Source organism: Microplitis mediator, chromosome 10, assembly GCF_029852145.1.
Source record: "Microplitis mediator isolate UGA2020A chromosome 10, iyMicMedi2.1, whole genome shotgun sequence".
In the NCBI taxonomy this organism is placed as follows: domain Eukaryota; kingdom Metazoa; phylum Arthropoda; class Insecta; order Hymenoptera; family Braconidae; genus Microplitis; species Microplitis mediator.
In genome coordinates, this window is record NC_079978.1 from 14,958,990 (window position 1) to 14,976,790 (window position 17,801).

The following is a 17,801-nucleotide window of genomic DNA, read 5'->3' on the forward strand; positions in this document are numbered from 1 at the left end:
GAAAAATTAATTAATTAATACTTAATTTAAACAACAAATTAATTAATTAATATGTGTAAAATCAGTGAGTTAATTGGAAATTAAGGGAGTGATAATTTGTAATCAGAATAAGTTAATGTGGAAATTTTATATTGGAAATTTAGTTGAATTTGAGTCATAGTATAATATTGGGTGGAAAAGATTGTGATGATATTAAAAGTTCAAAATGAAAGTAGAGTCTTAAATAGAGTCAAATTAATGTTAATTGAAAGAAACTGTGTCTGTGATGTAAGTCCGGTGGACAAAAATTTAAGTTAGGTTTAAGATATGTCCGGTGGACACTAGGAAATAAGAAATGCAGGTTAACGTCCTGTGGATGGTTTTTTAAAAAGTAGAAATTAAGGAAAATAAGGTTTAACGTCCGGTGGACGGTTTTTTATCAAGGTTTATCAAGATTAAAGGTTTAACGTCCGGTGGACGGTTTTTTAATGAGAGTGTGTGTGAGTGTGTTACGTCCGGAAGACGCTTAAAATATGTGAGTGTGTGGGAGTGTGAAAAACGTCCAGGGGACGATATTTAGTTGTCATAAGGAAAACGTCTAGGAGACGGAATTAGTTTGTCATAAGATTAGTTTGTCATAAGGTTATTAATTGTTATTAAGGGAAAATAAATTAGAAGCAAGGTGCTTATTTAATAAGAAATTGGAATTAAAACTTTAAATAAATTTATTTCAGCCTGTTCATTATTCCTCTCCTCTCTCACAAAAATATAAAATTTACAACCGACCCTGATTGATTACAATAAAATTACAACAACATCCGGTTCTGGAAGGCCGAGTCCATCTTCCAGTGGCGCCCTATTATTCGACCATAATACTAGGTGCGACCAGACTTGGCAAGCTAAACACTCTGTCATAACAGAAAAAACAATTAGAGTCCGAGTAAAATTATTAATGAGACTTTTGAAGAGTATTAAATTACCTACAAAATGCCGCAAACGGCGATCCGATAACTTGAAGCATAGCTGAGTTATAGAGAATTAATTAAAAACATCCCAACTTTCCTATGTATTTTAAACGGGAAAACTTCAAAATCTAATATAAAGTACTTAAAATTAAAATTAAGAGCTGAAACTTGCAGGGAATTTTTTTTCCAATGTCTATAACATTATTTTCAAATGGGAGTGAAAAAAAAATTGTCGTTCAAAACGAATCACCCTAACATATATATATATATATATATATATATATATATATATATATATATATATATATATATATATATATACCTTCTGAGAGCATTGTTTACGTCTTTTTTAAGACCCAACATCTCAAGCCAGAATACTTTTGTGTGTGTAATAGTGAAAATTACAGATTAAAGTGTAAAATAAAAATAAAATATAAATAAATAAATAAGTGCAAACTATCATAACCTAAAAGATCGTTGATTTGCAAATCATGTTCCAATAGTTCTAATCAGCGTACCATCGCACTCACGACGCCATCAATTATAACAGGAGCTCATCACCACGTCACACTCATTGCGACTGAAGCATCATTATCTTGTAGGCCAGTAAAAATAGAATTTAACTTTGCACTAAATTTCCGATCCAAATTTTTTTTTTTTATAAGGTTTAGAATCACTTACTGAGCATAAAATCACAAAATGCTGACAGATCCAGGTGGCGCTACAAGCGCCATGTTGAAAAAACGTTTTCGGCCGATATCTCGGAAACTATGCACTTTCGGGCAAAAGCACACTGAGAAAAAAAAATACTTTTATCAAGAACATTTACTTGATACAAGAACGTATATTCTTGATAATTTTCAAGAATATATAATTTTGTCTCAAGAATTCGTAGAATTGAAGGAAATAATTTTTATTTAATTTAAGTAAAGCTATTCTTTTGTTTACTCATAATATAATATCAAATTCATATAATAACAAAAATAAATTTGATGCTCTTTTCTCAAGGAATTGATAATTAATAATAATAAAATAAATATTTTGAACGGATTTCTTGAACGAAGAAATTCATGTTTGGAAAATAGTATTTTTTTTTCTCAGTGCATAAAGACCATTATTATAGAAAATAAAATTTCGCATCTTTTGTTTCCAGTAAACTTTTTTGTAAAACTTACCGTTTACGATTTATGGCCCATTTGATGAACCGGTTTTTCTATCGTGGCCAATAACTCTTGAAATATTAGATTAATCAATAAAATGCATTAATCCATTTTTAAAGATCAGTTTATTCTTTACAACTTTTGTTTGAAACTTTTTTTTTAATATCCATACTTTTTGAGTTATAGGACGTTTAATGTTGGACTACCGGGCGTAAAGTTGAAAATTTCAAGATACGCATAGAGTATAATGTTACAAATTCATCAAATAAATTTAAAAAATACCTCGATTGTTTATGTAGTTAACAATTAATAGTTCAATTCCTTACCTACAATAGTAACGAACTTTTTTTAAATTTATTTTATTATATTTCGCACAACTAAAAAATAGTTAGTAATTATTATTAATTATGTTATGTTCAAATGCTATAATAAAATGAAAGAAAACCAAAGAGAAATGTTTTTAAAAAATTTATGCAAAATTTATTTTTCGAAAAAACATGAAGGTTCAGCCATTACTAAAGTGACAAGCCTTGGCTTGCCAGTCTTGGACCAAGATTCAACAGACATTTAATTGACAAGCCTTGGTGTACCAGTCTAAATAACAAATAGTACCTAAAACCATCTGGCTTCTATGAATAGCGTAACAGCCTAGTGGATAAGACACTTGCCTAGCAGCCATGAAAGACCAGGTTCGAGGCCCAGCGAATGCAAAAAAAATTAACTTTATCAATCAACCTGATTTCTCTATGTACAACTTTATTTCCATTTGTTACCATCACGCACATGTCTACTAATATTTTTTTAAAATTTATTTTTAATAAGTATAGGTGCTTATTTAGCAACAGTCTTGGCACAATACTAGCTCTCGATGCTGGGCCAATACTTAGATGCAGACTTGGCACAACACTGTTACTCAAGCTTGGCTCGGTGTTATCATTTCGATGCTTAGACAGACTTGGGCCAAGCTTGGATTTCAAACTTTCCCCAGAGTTAATAAGTCTTGCGCCAAGCTTGGGCCTATTGTTTTTTCCTATAAGGGGTGTATTACACTTCAGGGACGCGTCCTTTTCCGGGCCTTCGTGTAGAGACATAAAAGAAACCGGGAAAGTTTCTCCTATAGCAGTTTTTACCTGCTATAGGAAAAAACCTTAGGGCTGCCGCGTCACCCGCCGAGCGTCGGCATTTCTACATTAAACGTCCTATAACTCAAGAAGTATTGACATTAGAAAAAAAAGTTTAAAACAAAAGTTGTAGAAAATAAACTGATCTTTAAAAATGGATGAATGCATTTTATTTAGTAATCTAATATTTCAAAAGTTATTGGCCGCGATAGAAAAACCGGTTTATTAAATGGGCCATAAATCGTAAACGGTAAGTTTTACAAAAAAGTTTACAGAAAACAAAAGATGCGAAATTTTATTCTCTATAATAATGGTTTCTATGACTTTTGCCTTAAAGTGCATAGTTTCTGAGATATTGGCTGAAAACGTTTTTCCAATATAGCGATTGTAGCGCCACCTGGATCTGTCAGCATTTTGTGATTTTATGCTCAGTAAGTGATCCTAAACCTTATAAAAAAAAAATTTGAATCGGTAATTTAGTGCAAAGTTGACCAAAAAAAAACGTCTATTTTTACTGGCCTATTGAGGCGATCCACAGTACTCCATATCAAATGCTAACTAATACACACACGCACCGCTAGAGAACATCACTTGCACCATAACAAAATGCAAAGATGGAAATCACTGGCCAGGCGTGGGTTCGAATCCCAGCGGTTGCCGAAAGAATTTTTCACACAAAGAGTGTGAGGTCTTTCAGCCCTGAGGTTCATCCCGTCACCGATCCATGAATTTGATCTGGTTTAAAAATTGAATTTGATTTGGTTGAGATGTGAATTTGATTCGTATATGAATTCGACTCGATTGGCTAGATTGGGAATGCCCAAAGCTTTAATATATACGTATATATATTAGAGTGGTCCAAAAAAAACATTTTATTTTTTTTTTTCAAGGGCTATTATCTCAAAAGCTTTTCTTAAGTATAAAAAAAATTCCCTCCAAAGCGCAGCTTGATATCTCAATTCTTCAAGAAGCTCAATACATTTATATTTTCCCATTTAAATAGCACGTAAAAAATTTTTTTTTACGTTTTCATCCGGTAAAACTACGAAAAAAATTTTTCTCTGAATTTTAAATCAATTATTCTTGTTGGAAATTTAGTTCTCTACAAAAAAGTATTGAATTAGTTTTTTCGTAATCCTAACAGGTAAAAAGTTATTGAGCATTAAATATTCGCAATAAAAGAAAATTTAATTAGATATGAAGAAAATTAAATTCAGTATCCATCCGCAAGTACTAGCTTTAATTGAAAAATGTAATGAATTTGGGACAAAAGATGGAGAACAGAAACAATATCTGTTACAAATAGTTGCTGATCATAGGAAAAAATATCCAAATTGTAATAAGAAAAATTATTCATAATTACATAAACGATTATTAAATTATTTAATTATTATAAACAGTTTAGAGTTTGATTAATTTCGAAATAAATACATGCAGTCACCAAAAAAGTTTTCAGAAAGTTGAAAATTATTTCAAATCTATAAAAATTAAATAAATTATCTAGTAATGGTGTCAATTCCATTAAAGAGTTGCTCTAAAACTATCTTACTTCAAATTTACTTAGTAACAAGTACTTGAAGCTCAGTAACTTTTTAACCGTTAGAATTACGAAAAAACTATGTCAATACTTTTTTGTAGAGAATTAAATTTCCTACAAGAATAATTGATGCAAAATTCAGAGAAAAATTTTTTTCGTAGTTTTACCGGATGAAAACGTAAAAAAAAATTATTTACGTGTTATTTAAATGGGAAAATATAAATGTACTGAGCTTCTTAAAGAATTCAAATATCAAGCTGCGCTTTGGAGGGAATTTTTTTTATACCTTAGAGAAGCTTTTGGAATGATAGCTTAAAAAAATCTTTATTTTGGACCACTCTAATATATATACTGAAAAAAAAAAAAAATACAAAGATGGAAGAAGTTTTAAACGTGCTAAGATCAATAAAAAAGGAACTAGACCAACAAAAAATTGAAATTAGGGAAACCGGAAAAAATATTACGGAACGAGTTACACAAAATATTACGTTTATATTCGAGGAGAAATTTTAAGCCTGGGAAGGAAAACTTGGAAAAATGAAAGAAAGAGTGGAAAATCAAGAAAAAAGAATCTATTACCTGAAAAAACAAGCAACAGTAAAAAACTTAGTATTTTTCGGTATCGAGGAAAACGAAACATCATATAAGAGTTTTGAAAAAAAAATAATTAAATGGATTGAGCAATATTTCTCTACTAAATTGACCTACAGCGACATTCAGGAGATAAATAGATTGTGAAAGAAAGGAGAGAGATCACGTCCAACTGTTGTAACTTTTATTATACTAGGAATAAAAATCGAAATATTTAAACAAAAAGGAGCACTGAAAGATACACAGTACTATATGAAAGAAGATTTTCCTAAATATGTACTTAAAAAAAGGAAGGAGCTACAGGAGTTACTGCAATGAGAGAGAGAAACGGGAAATATAGCTATACTCAAATATAATAAACTGATTGTATCAAAATACCAAAGTAAAAGAAAATTCTGGTCATCACCAGACAACACCACCCAAACTATAACGGACAAACACACTCAGGCTAGTAAAAAAAACAAGACACAACAGCCTGGCAAGACAGTCGCTAGGTGAAACAGCATTTCAGAAGGAGTCATAAAAACTAGCATGCTCAACTTCTTGGTCAACAAAAATACAACTACAACTAACAGCAACCAAGAAAGTAACAGCGAGAATATATAGCAACTAAGCCCCCCCCCCCCTACCACACAGATGTCACAATTGAACAAAAGAACAACCAAAAATATAATAGGAAAAATCTTCCAACCCGGTTGTTCACCGTGAAAGAATATGACCAAAACCCTCCAATGAATACATCAATAGAGGAAAAGAATACCCTAGACAAATATAAACTAAAGATTACAACATACAACGTCCGGACTCTTTCATCATATGATCGCTTGCTTGAATTTGAAGAGGCTATAAATAATATAAAATACGATATCATTTGAACATCGGAAATGAGAAGACATGGAAACAAAATAGAAGAGTTTATGATTACTCAATTAAACGGGTAAAAAAAAAGTTCGATTTTTTAACGAATTTTAAAGTTCGATATGTCGAACTTTTTTTTTACCCGTTTAATTGAGTAATCATAATCAAAATAAAAAAATAATTTTTTTTCGACTCTCTTAAATTTTTGCGTTGGTTACTCAGCAAATGCAATGAAATGACAAAAAAAAAAAAAAAAAAAAAAAAACGGTAAAAAAAAAATTCGATGACACAAAAACAAGTTTCGATTTTTTTTTATCTTTGAATTTTTTTGACGTTTTTTTGAATTTATTTTCTTTTGTCATTTCCTTGCATTTGCTGAGTAACCAACGTAAAGATTTCAGAAAAGTCGATAAAAAATTATTTTTTCATTTTGATTATGATTACTCTATTAAAGGAACAAAACTTGTTCCTTTAATTGTTTTGCAAACCTTTGATCAATTCACCCCGAAAAACGGTTCGATGGATCAATTTAAAAATTTCAGGGTTATTGGGGGTGCATTATGCTTAACAAGTACCTGGCAACATTATTTTCTTTATCGATATTAACAAAGTAGCGGTTGATTTACTGAAAAACCAAAAAAAGCCACTTTTTTGTACTTACTTCTAATGGATGTTAAAAACAAATTTTTTGTGTCAACATTGGTACCTGAAATATCGATGATCAAACTCAAAAGGATCATTTTTCGTTTAAAGGCTGATGGCTAAAGTTATAAAAAAAAATTGATCAAAATGCGTCGAAACTAGAGATTTTAAGCTTCAAAATGCTTTATTTTATTATTCGATACGATTATTTTTTACGCAGTTACAGCTCTTGCAAAAATCACTTAAAAATTTCTAAAATTTTTCTGTTCCTTTAATTTATGGCATGAGTGTATAATCGCTGATTAAAAGAAACGATTTGCAATGTTATACTCCCATAAGAAGGGCGATTCAATAGTATTCAACGTATTCAAAAGCATTAAAAAGTGTTGGTATAAAGCAACGACACCAATACATCTACATATATATACATCTATATATATATATATATATATATATATATATATATATATATATATATATATACACTAATATAAGTGTAGGCATAAAAGAGTAGCTGGAAAGGGTCCAGTTTATGACCTCAGGTACTCTCTGTACTTTTGGGTCTACTAGTAACAATAGTCAACTTCAGTGTCAATTCAGCTCTCGTGACGATCACATTACTTAAATATATACATTAATTTATTCAAGGGATACGCTTGAAACTCATCACCGTAAGTCATCTGTACCAGCTACAGTAACATTATTTAGAAAATTATTCCGATCAAGTTTGCCGGAAGGAGGTGATGCGGAAAAGCATGTAACTAGTTTACTAGAAATAGCAAATAAGTTAAATGGATGCGGTGAAGGCTTTAAGGACAGAACGGTTGCATCAATTTTACTTGGCAGTCTACCGGACTCATATGATCCACTCATTATGAGTATTGAGAGCAGATCAGACGAGCTCACATCAAAGTTTGTCGAGGGCAAAATAATTGACGAATTCAGGAGGCGTCAAAGTAATGCTGTCCATAACACCGAAACCAGTGAAACGGCAATGAAGATTCAAGATAATATAGCCAAAAAGAATAATAAGGTTTGTTTCTTCTGTAAAAATGCTGGTCATTTAAAGAAAGATTGCTATAAATATAAGGCATGGAAAAAGAAACAAAGTAATTCAAGCGCGAATAAGATAACCGAAAATAATCAGTGTTTTATGACAAAAGCACATACGGGGCTGTCGCAAGAGACAAAAAATGCATGTTTTAAAGTAAAGGACATTAAAAAACGTAACACATGGTTTTTGGACTCGGGGGCGACTAGCCATATGGCGTGCGTAAAGGATTTTTTCGTCTCGTTGAAGTTCAAAAAAATGGGCTTTGTTAGTTTTGCAGATGAAGAGGTAAACGTCCAAGTCGAAGGAATTGGGAAGTGCGCCATAAATTGTCAACTTAACAACGCTGAAATAAAGAAAATTTTGGTTGACAACGTTCTATACGTTCCCAGGCTAAGCTCGAATCTAATATCAATAAAGAAACTAGCTAGAGATAATTATAAAATTATTCTCGAAGGCGAACAATGCAACATCTTCAAGGATATGGAGTTGAAAGCGGTTGTAAAACCTTATGGTGATCTGTACGAGCTAAATACGGTCAAAAAGGCGTTGATAATAAAAAATCCTAAGCGCAGTAAAGACTGTGTACACGTGTGGCACAGACGTTTAGGGCATCGATATTTGGATGCAATAAAGAGCTTAACCGAAAAAGGTCTAGCTAAAGGAATAGTAATTACGGACTGCAAAGAAAACACAAATATTTGTGAGTGTTGTATAAAGGGAAAAATGGCAAGGAAAAGTTTTCCAAAGGAATCTAAGAGCAAGACTGAGGAGCCTCTCGATCTTGTACATAAAGATGTTTGTGGCCCAATGTAGACAATAACTCCAGGCAAAAAAAGGTATCTTCTAACCATCATTGATGATTTTAGTCGATACACTAAAATTTATTTAATGGAGACAAAAGATCAAGCGACAGAATGCATCAAGAATTATATTGAACTTACCAAGACACAATTATCAAGAAAACCGAAAATTATTCGTTCGGACCGAGGTAAGGAATATGTAGGTAACTACTTACAAGATTATCTAAGAAAAGAAGGTATCAAAACACAACTCACTGCATCTTATTCACCTGAGCAAAACGGAGTTGCAGAGAGGAAAAATTGGTCTTTACTAGAGATGTCAAGATGCATGCTAATTGATGCGGGCCTCGATAATAAGTATTGGGGTGAAGCGGTCGCTACGGCTAATTTTCTTCAGAACAGATTACCAACAAAGGCAACAATGAAGACACCATACGAGTTTTGGTTTTCGCAAATTCTGGATCTTACTATTATAAGATTATTTGGGTGTGAAGCGTACGCGCACATACCAAAAAAGAAAAGAAGAAAATTAGATCAGAAAGCTACAAAATTAATTTTTGTTGGGTATTCTAAGGAGTCAAAGGCTTATCGTCTGTTAGATAAAAGTACTAACAAAATAATAATTAGTCGTGATGTTATTTTCTTGAACGAAAAAACGAACGATTTAACTGGCAAAGGATTAATTCTTTTACCAGTCGAAAATAACAGCGAACTAGTTGAATCAGAAATCACAGAAGATAAAACGAGTGAAGTTCTCTTCAGACTTTCAAAAAGGAATGATAAAAATCATGAAGATCGAGGTCACCAAGGTCAACAAGAAAATCCAGAAGACAATGTTGCGGTAGAGGCTTTGCAGAACGAGGAGCGCATACCGGAAAATCAGTCGAGGCGTTCTCAACGGCCAAATAAAGGGGTTCCACCTATTTATTCGTAGCCAGCGCTAAATTATCAGTTGAAGAACCAAAAACTCGTGAGCAAGCATTGTCGGGGCCGGACAAAAATAAATGGGCAGAGGCTATGAATGAAGAAATGAAGTCTCTCTTAAATAATAAAACGTGGGAAATAGTGCCAGCACCAAAGGATAGAGATGTAGTAAGCAACAAATGGGTTTATAAAGTAAAAAGAAATGCTCAAGGTCAAGTGGACAGATTTAAAGCTAGACTCGTGGCAAGAGGATTCTCACAAAGGTACGGGACAGATTATGACCAGATATTTGCACCAGTAGTACGACAAACGACATTTCGTGTATTGCTGACAATCACAGGTAAAGAAAATATGGTAATAAAGCATTACGATGCTAAAACTGCTTTCCTTAATGGTAAACTAAAGGAAACAAATTTTATGAAGCAGCCAGAAGGATATGAAATACCAGGCAAGGAGAATATGGTCTGTCGACTGATAAAAAGCATTTATGGATTGAAGCAAGCGGCCAGAGTTTGGAACGAACGGCTACATGAAGTTCTTATTGAACTTAGCTTCGTTAGAAGTGATGCGGATCCATGTCTATGTATAAAAGTTGAAAGAGATGCTATCACTCTTTTGATATGTTTTTCAGCAGCTAAAAAAAAATACGTATCCCTTATTAGATTTCAACGGAGAATAACATATCTCATTCCCATCAAAATTGAAGAGGGTCACTTGGGATACTTTCCTTGTAAGATCGTCCTTCTATGGTGGGGGCAATGTTTTTAGCACAAGTCGTAGGGTCACATGAACGGACCGAAGACCCTTGTATAGGGCCTGGAGACGTGTGCTGAAATTATTGCACTTACCGGATAAAGACTAAGTGTTTTACTATGCACTATATTTTACTGAACAATTGCCTGATTTACGCGATTATTGACAATCTGCGAAGCGAAATCTGTGTCACGAAATTACAACAAACCATCAACATCAAAATTCAGAATTCATACTTAATTGATTCAAAATTCACTCGGGTGTCTTAATTATTAATTTAAATATTTATCAATAAAGTAGATACAACACCAGCCACGTGGTACAGCTCTCTACATATGATGAATTAGAGTAACTATATATACTGTACTAGCCGTTCAACATAGATTTTGACAAAAAACATTAAGTCGTTCTACCAGTGCCAGTGGAAAATGAGGAAATTTATCTTGTCTTTCCTCAAATTCTTTGCACCCGCCGATAAACAGCTGTTTAAGATTCGCAACGCAGACTCCATAACTTGCGCAAATCAGGCCTGCGTTGAATTAATAATTTTTTAACACTATTACTTTTAAAGAGTTTTTACCAGATTAAGGTGACTAACAAATAGCATAATCACTTTTTTTCGTTTCGATATCCTTAAAAAATCTTAAGAAGTACTATAAATAGTTATTGATATAAATAGTTAGGAGTAAACAAAAATTAAAGAAAAACATTTGAGCATGAAAATAATGATTACTTTGATTTTAGATATTGCGGTGACAAATTACCACCAATAGTAACATCTCAAGGTCCTACATTAACATTGGTATTTAATTCCGATAGCACAATTACTTCTGAAGGATTTGTTGTTAATTATTTGTTCATTGATGCTTCCAAAGTCTGTGGAGGTCGTTATTATAGTCCTAGAGGTGTTATAAAGAGTCCTGATTATCCAAATTACTATCCTTCAAATCGTAATTGCGAATGGATTATTGAAACCCAAAATAAATATCAGATAGAATTAAAGATTATAAAATTTCAAGTAGAAGACCATCACTATTGCTCGTATGATTATTTAGAAATTAGGAATGGTGGTTATGATACTTCACCTTTGATTGGAAAATTTTGTGGTGATCAAATACCACGTCAAATAATGAGTTTTACCAATCAGATCTATCTTAAATTTGTTTCTGACGGATCTAGAGGTGATGAAGGTTTTGAAATTGAATGGGACAGTATGACTTATGGTAAATATTTATTCAAATTTAATTTTATTCACAAATTGAATTATAATTTACACTTGATAAAAAATATATCACTAAATAATAATAACAATAATAAAATATAGGGTGTGGTGGTACGCTAACAGCAGCTACTGGTGACATTATTTCACCAAATTATCCTCACGTGTATTCACGATCATCAGATTGTACATGGAAAATTGCAGTATCAGCTGGCAGCCGAGTTCAAATAATTATTGTTGATCTTGATTTGGAAGAACATATTCGATGTAATTTTGATTATCTTGAAATCTTCGAGGGTATGAATGGAATACGAAGAAATGTGAATCGTTTTTGTGGAACAACTTATCCCCCTTCAATTGAATTGAACAGTAACTTAGTTACTGTACGCTTTCGAAGTGATTTTACGAATTCAGGACGTGGTTTTTTCATCAAGTATAGTACACGTAAGAAATATTAACTACAATATATAATAAAAAAAATAACAGTTCATATTTAACAATAAAATAAGGAGGAAATTGAAATTTTTGATATTTTTACTTAGTTTGTGTCAACCAACTCCGTGGTTTTAATGGAGTAATAGAATCACCTAATTTCCCCGAAAAATATTCATCATCTGTTAATTGTAGCTGGATAATTAATGCGCCGATTGGCAATAAAATTAATATCACATTTTCGCATTTTGATCTTGAAACAAGCTCTGAAGATGGTTGTAAATATGATTATTTGTCTATAAGAGAGGGTACTGAAGATCAGTTTAATACAGAATTAGGAAAATATTGTGGTGATAAGATACCATCAAAATTAACATCTACTGAAAATCAAATATCAATTATTTTTATAACCGACGAGTATTACACATATGGTGGATTTAGATTAGAGTGGATAATTCATGGTTGTGGTGGTCATTTAACTAAGCCAGAAGGGGAGTTTACATCACCTGGTTTTCCATCATATTATCCACTCAATATAGAATGTGAATGGTTAATTGAAGTTGAGTATGGCAGCAGTGTTGAAATATTTTTCGCTGAAGTCAATACCGAAAAAACAGCAAGTTGTTACTATGATAAAATCGAAATTTATGGTGGTGAAGATGCAAATGCACCAAAACTAGCTGAATTCTGTCATTCGGCAGAACCGATTAATTACACGAGTCCAACAAACAAAATGTTTATTAAATTTAAATCTGATCCATCCTATACCGGACGAGGTTTTTCAGCTAGTTATAAATCGGTTTTATTAACTTGCGGTGGAGTATTTCACGTTGATCAAGGAATTATACATTCAGCTAACTATCCGATGAACTATCCTCATAATCAAAATTGCGAATGGTCGATTTCTGTTGATCAAAATCATGCAATTAATTTAACATTCATTGATTTCGATATTGAAGATACAACTAATTGTACTGATGATTACGTAAAGGTAATTATAATTAAAAATTATTAATAATTATTTAATTGAAATGTATATTTAATCGTAAGGTATTTGATGGTTCAACAAAAGAACATGAAGAATTAGGACTATTTTGTCGAAATGAGTTACCGCCATCAATAATTTCATCAGGAAATAAAATGTTAGTAGTAATGAGAACTGACAGTTTAATATCAGCAAAAGGTTTCAAAGCACAATTCGATCGCACATGTGGAGCTAAAATTGTGACAGATGAAACGGGAGTTTTGTCCACAGTATCTAATTTACATTTACGTCAAACAGACGGTACCAATTGTACTTGGATAATTGAGGCTTCCGATCCAGCTGATCATATTACGCTCACTATTATTCATATGGATTTAACTAATTCATGGATAAACACAGGGGATGAATCGTGTGAAGAACATTATCTGAGAGTTTACGAAGGTGAAGGTATAAGTGGACCACTTCGAGGCTCATGGTGTAGTAGTAAAGCACCAGCGCCAATTGTCAGTAATGGAAATGTTTTGACAGTACATTTGGTTTCATCATTTGCCAGTGATGATATGTTTCAAGCAACTTATTCTGTTTTAAATTCTGGTAATTTGAAAGAATGATATAACGTATAACATATGAACATCTATAGTTTCGTATACTTATTTTTTTATTTTTAAAGTAATTTAAATTTCTCGACTTCGTAATCTAGGAATTTTAGTGACTTGACTCATAAAACTTTTTTTAAGAGAATAAAAATTTCGATTCAATTATTCTTAGCAATATTATCATGTCTTCGGTAGTTATCGCTCTAACAAACAAAAAAGTCAGTTTTGTTAAAAAAAGTAAGTTTATGGTAGATATAAATAACACAGCTTACGTTATACTTAGATTACACTCTTTAAGAACAATTAATTTCTGATTAATCTCTTCCTACATTAAGAGGGTATTGTGGTAACCTCTTATAGTACGTTTATAAAACATCGTCTCATACTGCCACAGTAAGAATAACATATATAATTAAATATACGCCCATAATTTGTAGAACAAGTTTCCATAAATATGGGAAAATTCCTATCATTATGGTATCAGTTGTTGTATGGATGTTCTATATGGTAATGATAACCTAAATCCTAGGAATAATTTCCATAGGGAAATAGAAATGAATCCTATATCCACATTGAAATGCTTTCTAAGTGCATATGGAAATAAGCTATATATATTATGGTAACGGTTCCCATTTATTATGTCTTCATTCCCATAATATCTATAAAATATTCCCATAAATTATGGTAATCATTCCTGTCAAATTATGGTAAACGTTACGATATATTATGGGAATGATTATCATACTATTACAGGAACAATTTCTAGAATTTCCTAGGAACCATTTCAATATTGTATAGGAATGAAACTGATATAAAGTAGAATTGTTACCGTAATTTATGTCGCTGTAGTTCATATAATCCGTACTTTTAGAAAATCTGTTCCCACAAAAATAGGAGCCATTCCCATAAAATATTGTGATTATTACTGTAAATTTATTTCGCGAGTTATAAGAGGATCAAGAAACATGGTTGTGTCTCGCGTCAAGTATGAATCGAACAGTAAGAGTGTGAGAACATCGACTGTGTTTTTATACCCGAACCAACTATCAGTTTGTTAATATTTGAACTTCTGTTAAGTTAAATTACAAAAAAATCTATCGAGTTTAAAGTTGAAATAACCTTCGATATACCATGCCAATAAATATACCCTTGCGGTTTTAAAAACACTCTGGAACCACTTTGGAAATATTCTAGTAACATTATGTAACCATACCGGCTCTAGAGTATTTCCAAAATGGTTTTGTGCCCTTTTTTGAAAGTGAACTCAGAGTATTTCCAGAGTGATTATGGGGTGTATCCAAAGTATTTCCAGAACATATCCAGAGTGGATACAAACTGACACTATAGTGCACCCACAGTGAGAACGTACTAATACCAGAGTGTTTCTAGAATATATCCAGAGTGATACCAGAGTGAGTACATACTCAAACCTGAGGGTATTCGCAGTAAATTAATATTGAAAAAAAAAAATGTTTCCGAAATTTATTATTTTTAGAATATTCAAGACTATGAATTGAATACAAAAATCACATTTTGATCACAAGTTATTCTTTTGATGGTAATATCATATATATACTATATTATATTGTGACAACAGATCATCGTGAGACAAAAATTTTCGAAATTGTTGTATTTTCTTTTGAAAGGTTCACGGGCAAAGGAAATTTTTTTTCAGCTAAACGAATACATAAGTCAGTTCGAGAATTTCTTCAGTTAAAATATGCTTTTTTTATTAGCTTTGTACGACAGTTTGTTGCACAGATATCAGCCTTCAAACGAAAGAGGATCCGTTTGGCTGTCCCCAAAAATCCCTACAAGACTCTTTTATCATTTGTTATGAAAAATAATTTTTTTTATCTCTAATATCCATTAGAAATAAGTCCAAAAAAATTTTGTTTATATCCCTTAATTTCTGTGACTAGTGTAATCGAGCATTATATTGAATTTTGTTTGTTAAACTTTTTCGGGATTCACTCTGAATTTTAACTCTTAATTTACTCTGGATACCCTCTGGGGACACACGTAATACACTTTAGTTCCACTGTAGATTCGCTCAGGTTAAACTGTGGTTCCACTCTAAAGAACACTGTGTATTCGTTCTGGAAACACTTTCGTTTTATTTTGGACTTACAGTGGATTTGCTCGCGATTTGCTCTGGATTTACTCTGAATTTATACGCTTAAATTACTCTGAATAAACTTTGGGAGTATTTTGAATATGCTCCGATTTCAGTCTGGTTTTACTCTAAAAAAAAAAGGCACAAATCCATACTCTGGAAACACGCTGGACTCAGTACGGTTCCATTCTGACTCTGGTTCCAGAGTGGTTCCAGTTTTGAGGTCACGAGGGTAATTCACTGTTATTTGCAACTTCAAGCGGATTATTAGGTCCAGTACTTGAAAAGCTATTCTCTATCACGACATTTCATGCGCCAAATGTGAATATTTTTCATATATTGTAAATACTATTATCAACGTTTGTGATATATATTGTGAAAAGAGATAAAAATATCCGTTAATATATGGGTCATTCGATATCGATTCAACGACATTGCGACGGTGACCCTCTTCGATTTTTTGATTTTTAACTTCCCGCTAAGAAAATTGTGAATTTTCAAAAATTCGGGAAGTTATTGTTTTCACCCCGATTTTCGAAAATCGAGTTTTCATCAGATGTCGACGTTTTGAGGTCCTAGGAAGCTATTCTATTTTCAGAATGATGTCCGAGTGTGTATGTTGCGAGTGTGTGTGTGTGCGTGTGGATGTAAACTCTTTGTAACTTTTTAACTAATGAACCGATTTGGATGGTTAAGACCGTAATCAAAAGAGCTTGTTGGCCATATACTTTCCTGAAAATTTCAGATCATTTGATCAAGTAGACTCAAAAATATTGACGAATTACGAAAAAAAAAAATTTTTTTTTTTAGTTTTTTATTGATTTCTCAGAAATGAGTAGAACGATCGACTTCAAAATCTAATCAGCTCTAGAACTTTATAAGCCGCGTCGAATGCGACCTCAACCATCTCAATCGGTTAATTCCTTCGCGAGATATTTTTTCGTATTAAAAGTTCAAACCAATGACATACAAAAGTATTTTTGAGCTCGAAGATACGATACATTTTAATTGTTGGTTGAATTAAATTTGATTTTCACATCAGTAGGAAAAAAACACACAGATCTACTCAGAGGTGGCGATTCTTCCCGAAAAAGAACGATTCTTGAATGGATTCGAATCGAAGTCTGAAAAATCAATACACAAAAAAATCGAGATCTGAAAAATCAATTTGTTTCGATTAGCTTTTCACGTTTGTATTTACAATACAAAGATGAATCCAGTGATCGAAATCAAAACGGACACCATGATAATCAATCATTTGTCATTTCTAAATGATGAAAGTCGTTTTTACAACTAAATTCAAGTATCAGGCCTAAAGAAAGAAATTTATTTTGGTTACATTATAAAGAAAAAAACGCAAAACATCTAGTGAGTTTTTGAGTAGTTAACTGAGAAATTTGGCGTTCTTGGCCGAACTAAATTCAGAGTAGGCATAATAAAATTTAGTAAGGTAAAATCCCCTATACCTGCTCAGTTTTCATTGAAATGAGATTAAACCATTCAATATAAATCAATTAATGAATATAATGGAAAACCATTGTTTTTTTAACTTCCCGCTAAGAAAATCGACGATTTTTAAAAAAATTCGGGAAGTTATTGTTTTCACCCCGATTTGCGATATTCGAAATTTCATCAGATGTCGACGTTTTGAAGTCCTAAGAAGCTATTCTGACTATTGTCAGAGCGATGTCCGAGTGTCCGTATGTGTGTGTGTGTGTGTGTGTGTGTGTGTGTGTGTGTGTGTGTGTGTGTGTGTGTGTGTGTGTGTGTGTGTGTGTGTGTGTGTGTGTGTGTGTGTGTGTGTGTGTGTGTGTGTGTGTGTGTGTGTGTGTGTGTGTGTGTGTGTGTGTGTGTGTGTGTGAGACCGGTCTATAACTTTTCAACTAATGAACGAATTTGGATGCTTAAGGTGGCAATGGAAAGAGCTTGTTGGCCATCAACTTTTCTGAAAATTACAAATCATTTGATCAAGTAGACTCAAAAATATTGGCGAATTACGGAAAAAAAAATTTTTTTGTTTTTAGTTTTTTATTGATTTCTCAGAAACAACTTGAACGATTGACTTCAAA

The 17,801-nt window shown here is 32.4% G+C and overlaps 1 protein-coding gene across 2 annotated transcripts in view; it reads left to right on the top strand.

The window, feature by feature from the left end:
- LOC130675578 (cubilin-like) overlaps nucleotides 1-17,801 on the top strand; it is a 97,451-nt gene that overhangs the window by 22,220 nt on the left and 57,430 nt on the right. For both annotated transcript variants that reach the window (XM_057481348.1, XM_057481349.1), the window contains exons 15-18: nucleotides 11,129-11,607; nucleotides 11,709-12,047; nucleotides 12,146-13,026; nucleotides 13,086-13,614. In XM_057481348.1, the coding sequence (XP_057337331.1) occupies nucleotides 11,129-11,607; nucleotides 11,709-12,047; nucleotides 12,146-13,026; nucleotides 13,086-13,614 (2,228 nt within the window). The remainder of the gene's footprint in view (nucleotides 1-11,128; nucleotides 11,608-11,708; nucleotides 12,048-12,145; nucleotides 13,027-13,085; nucleotides 13,615-17,801) is intronic.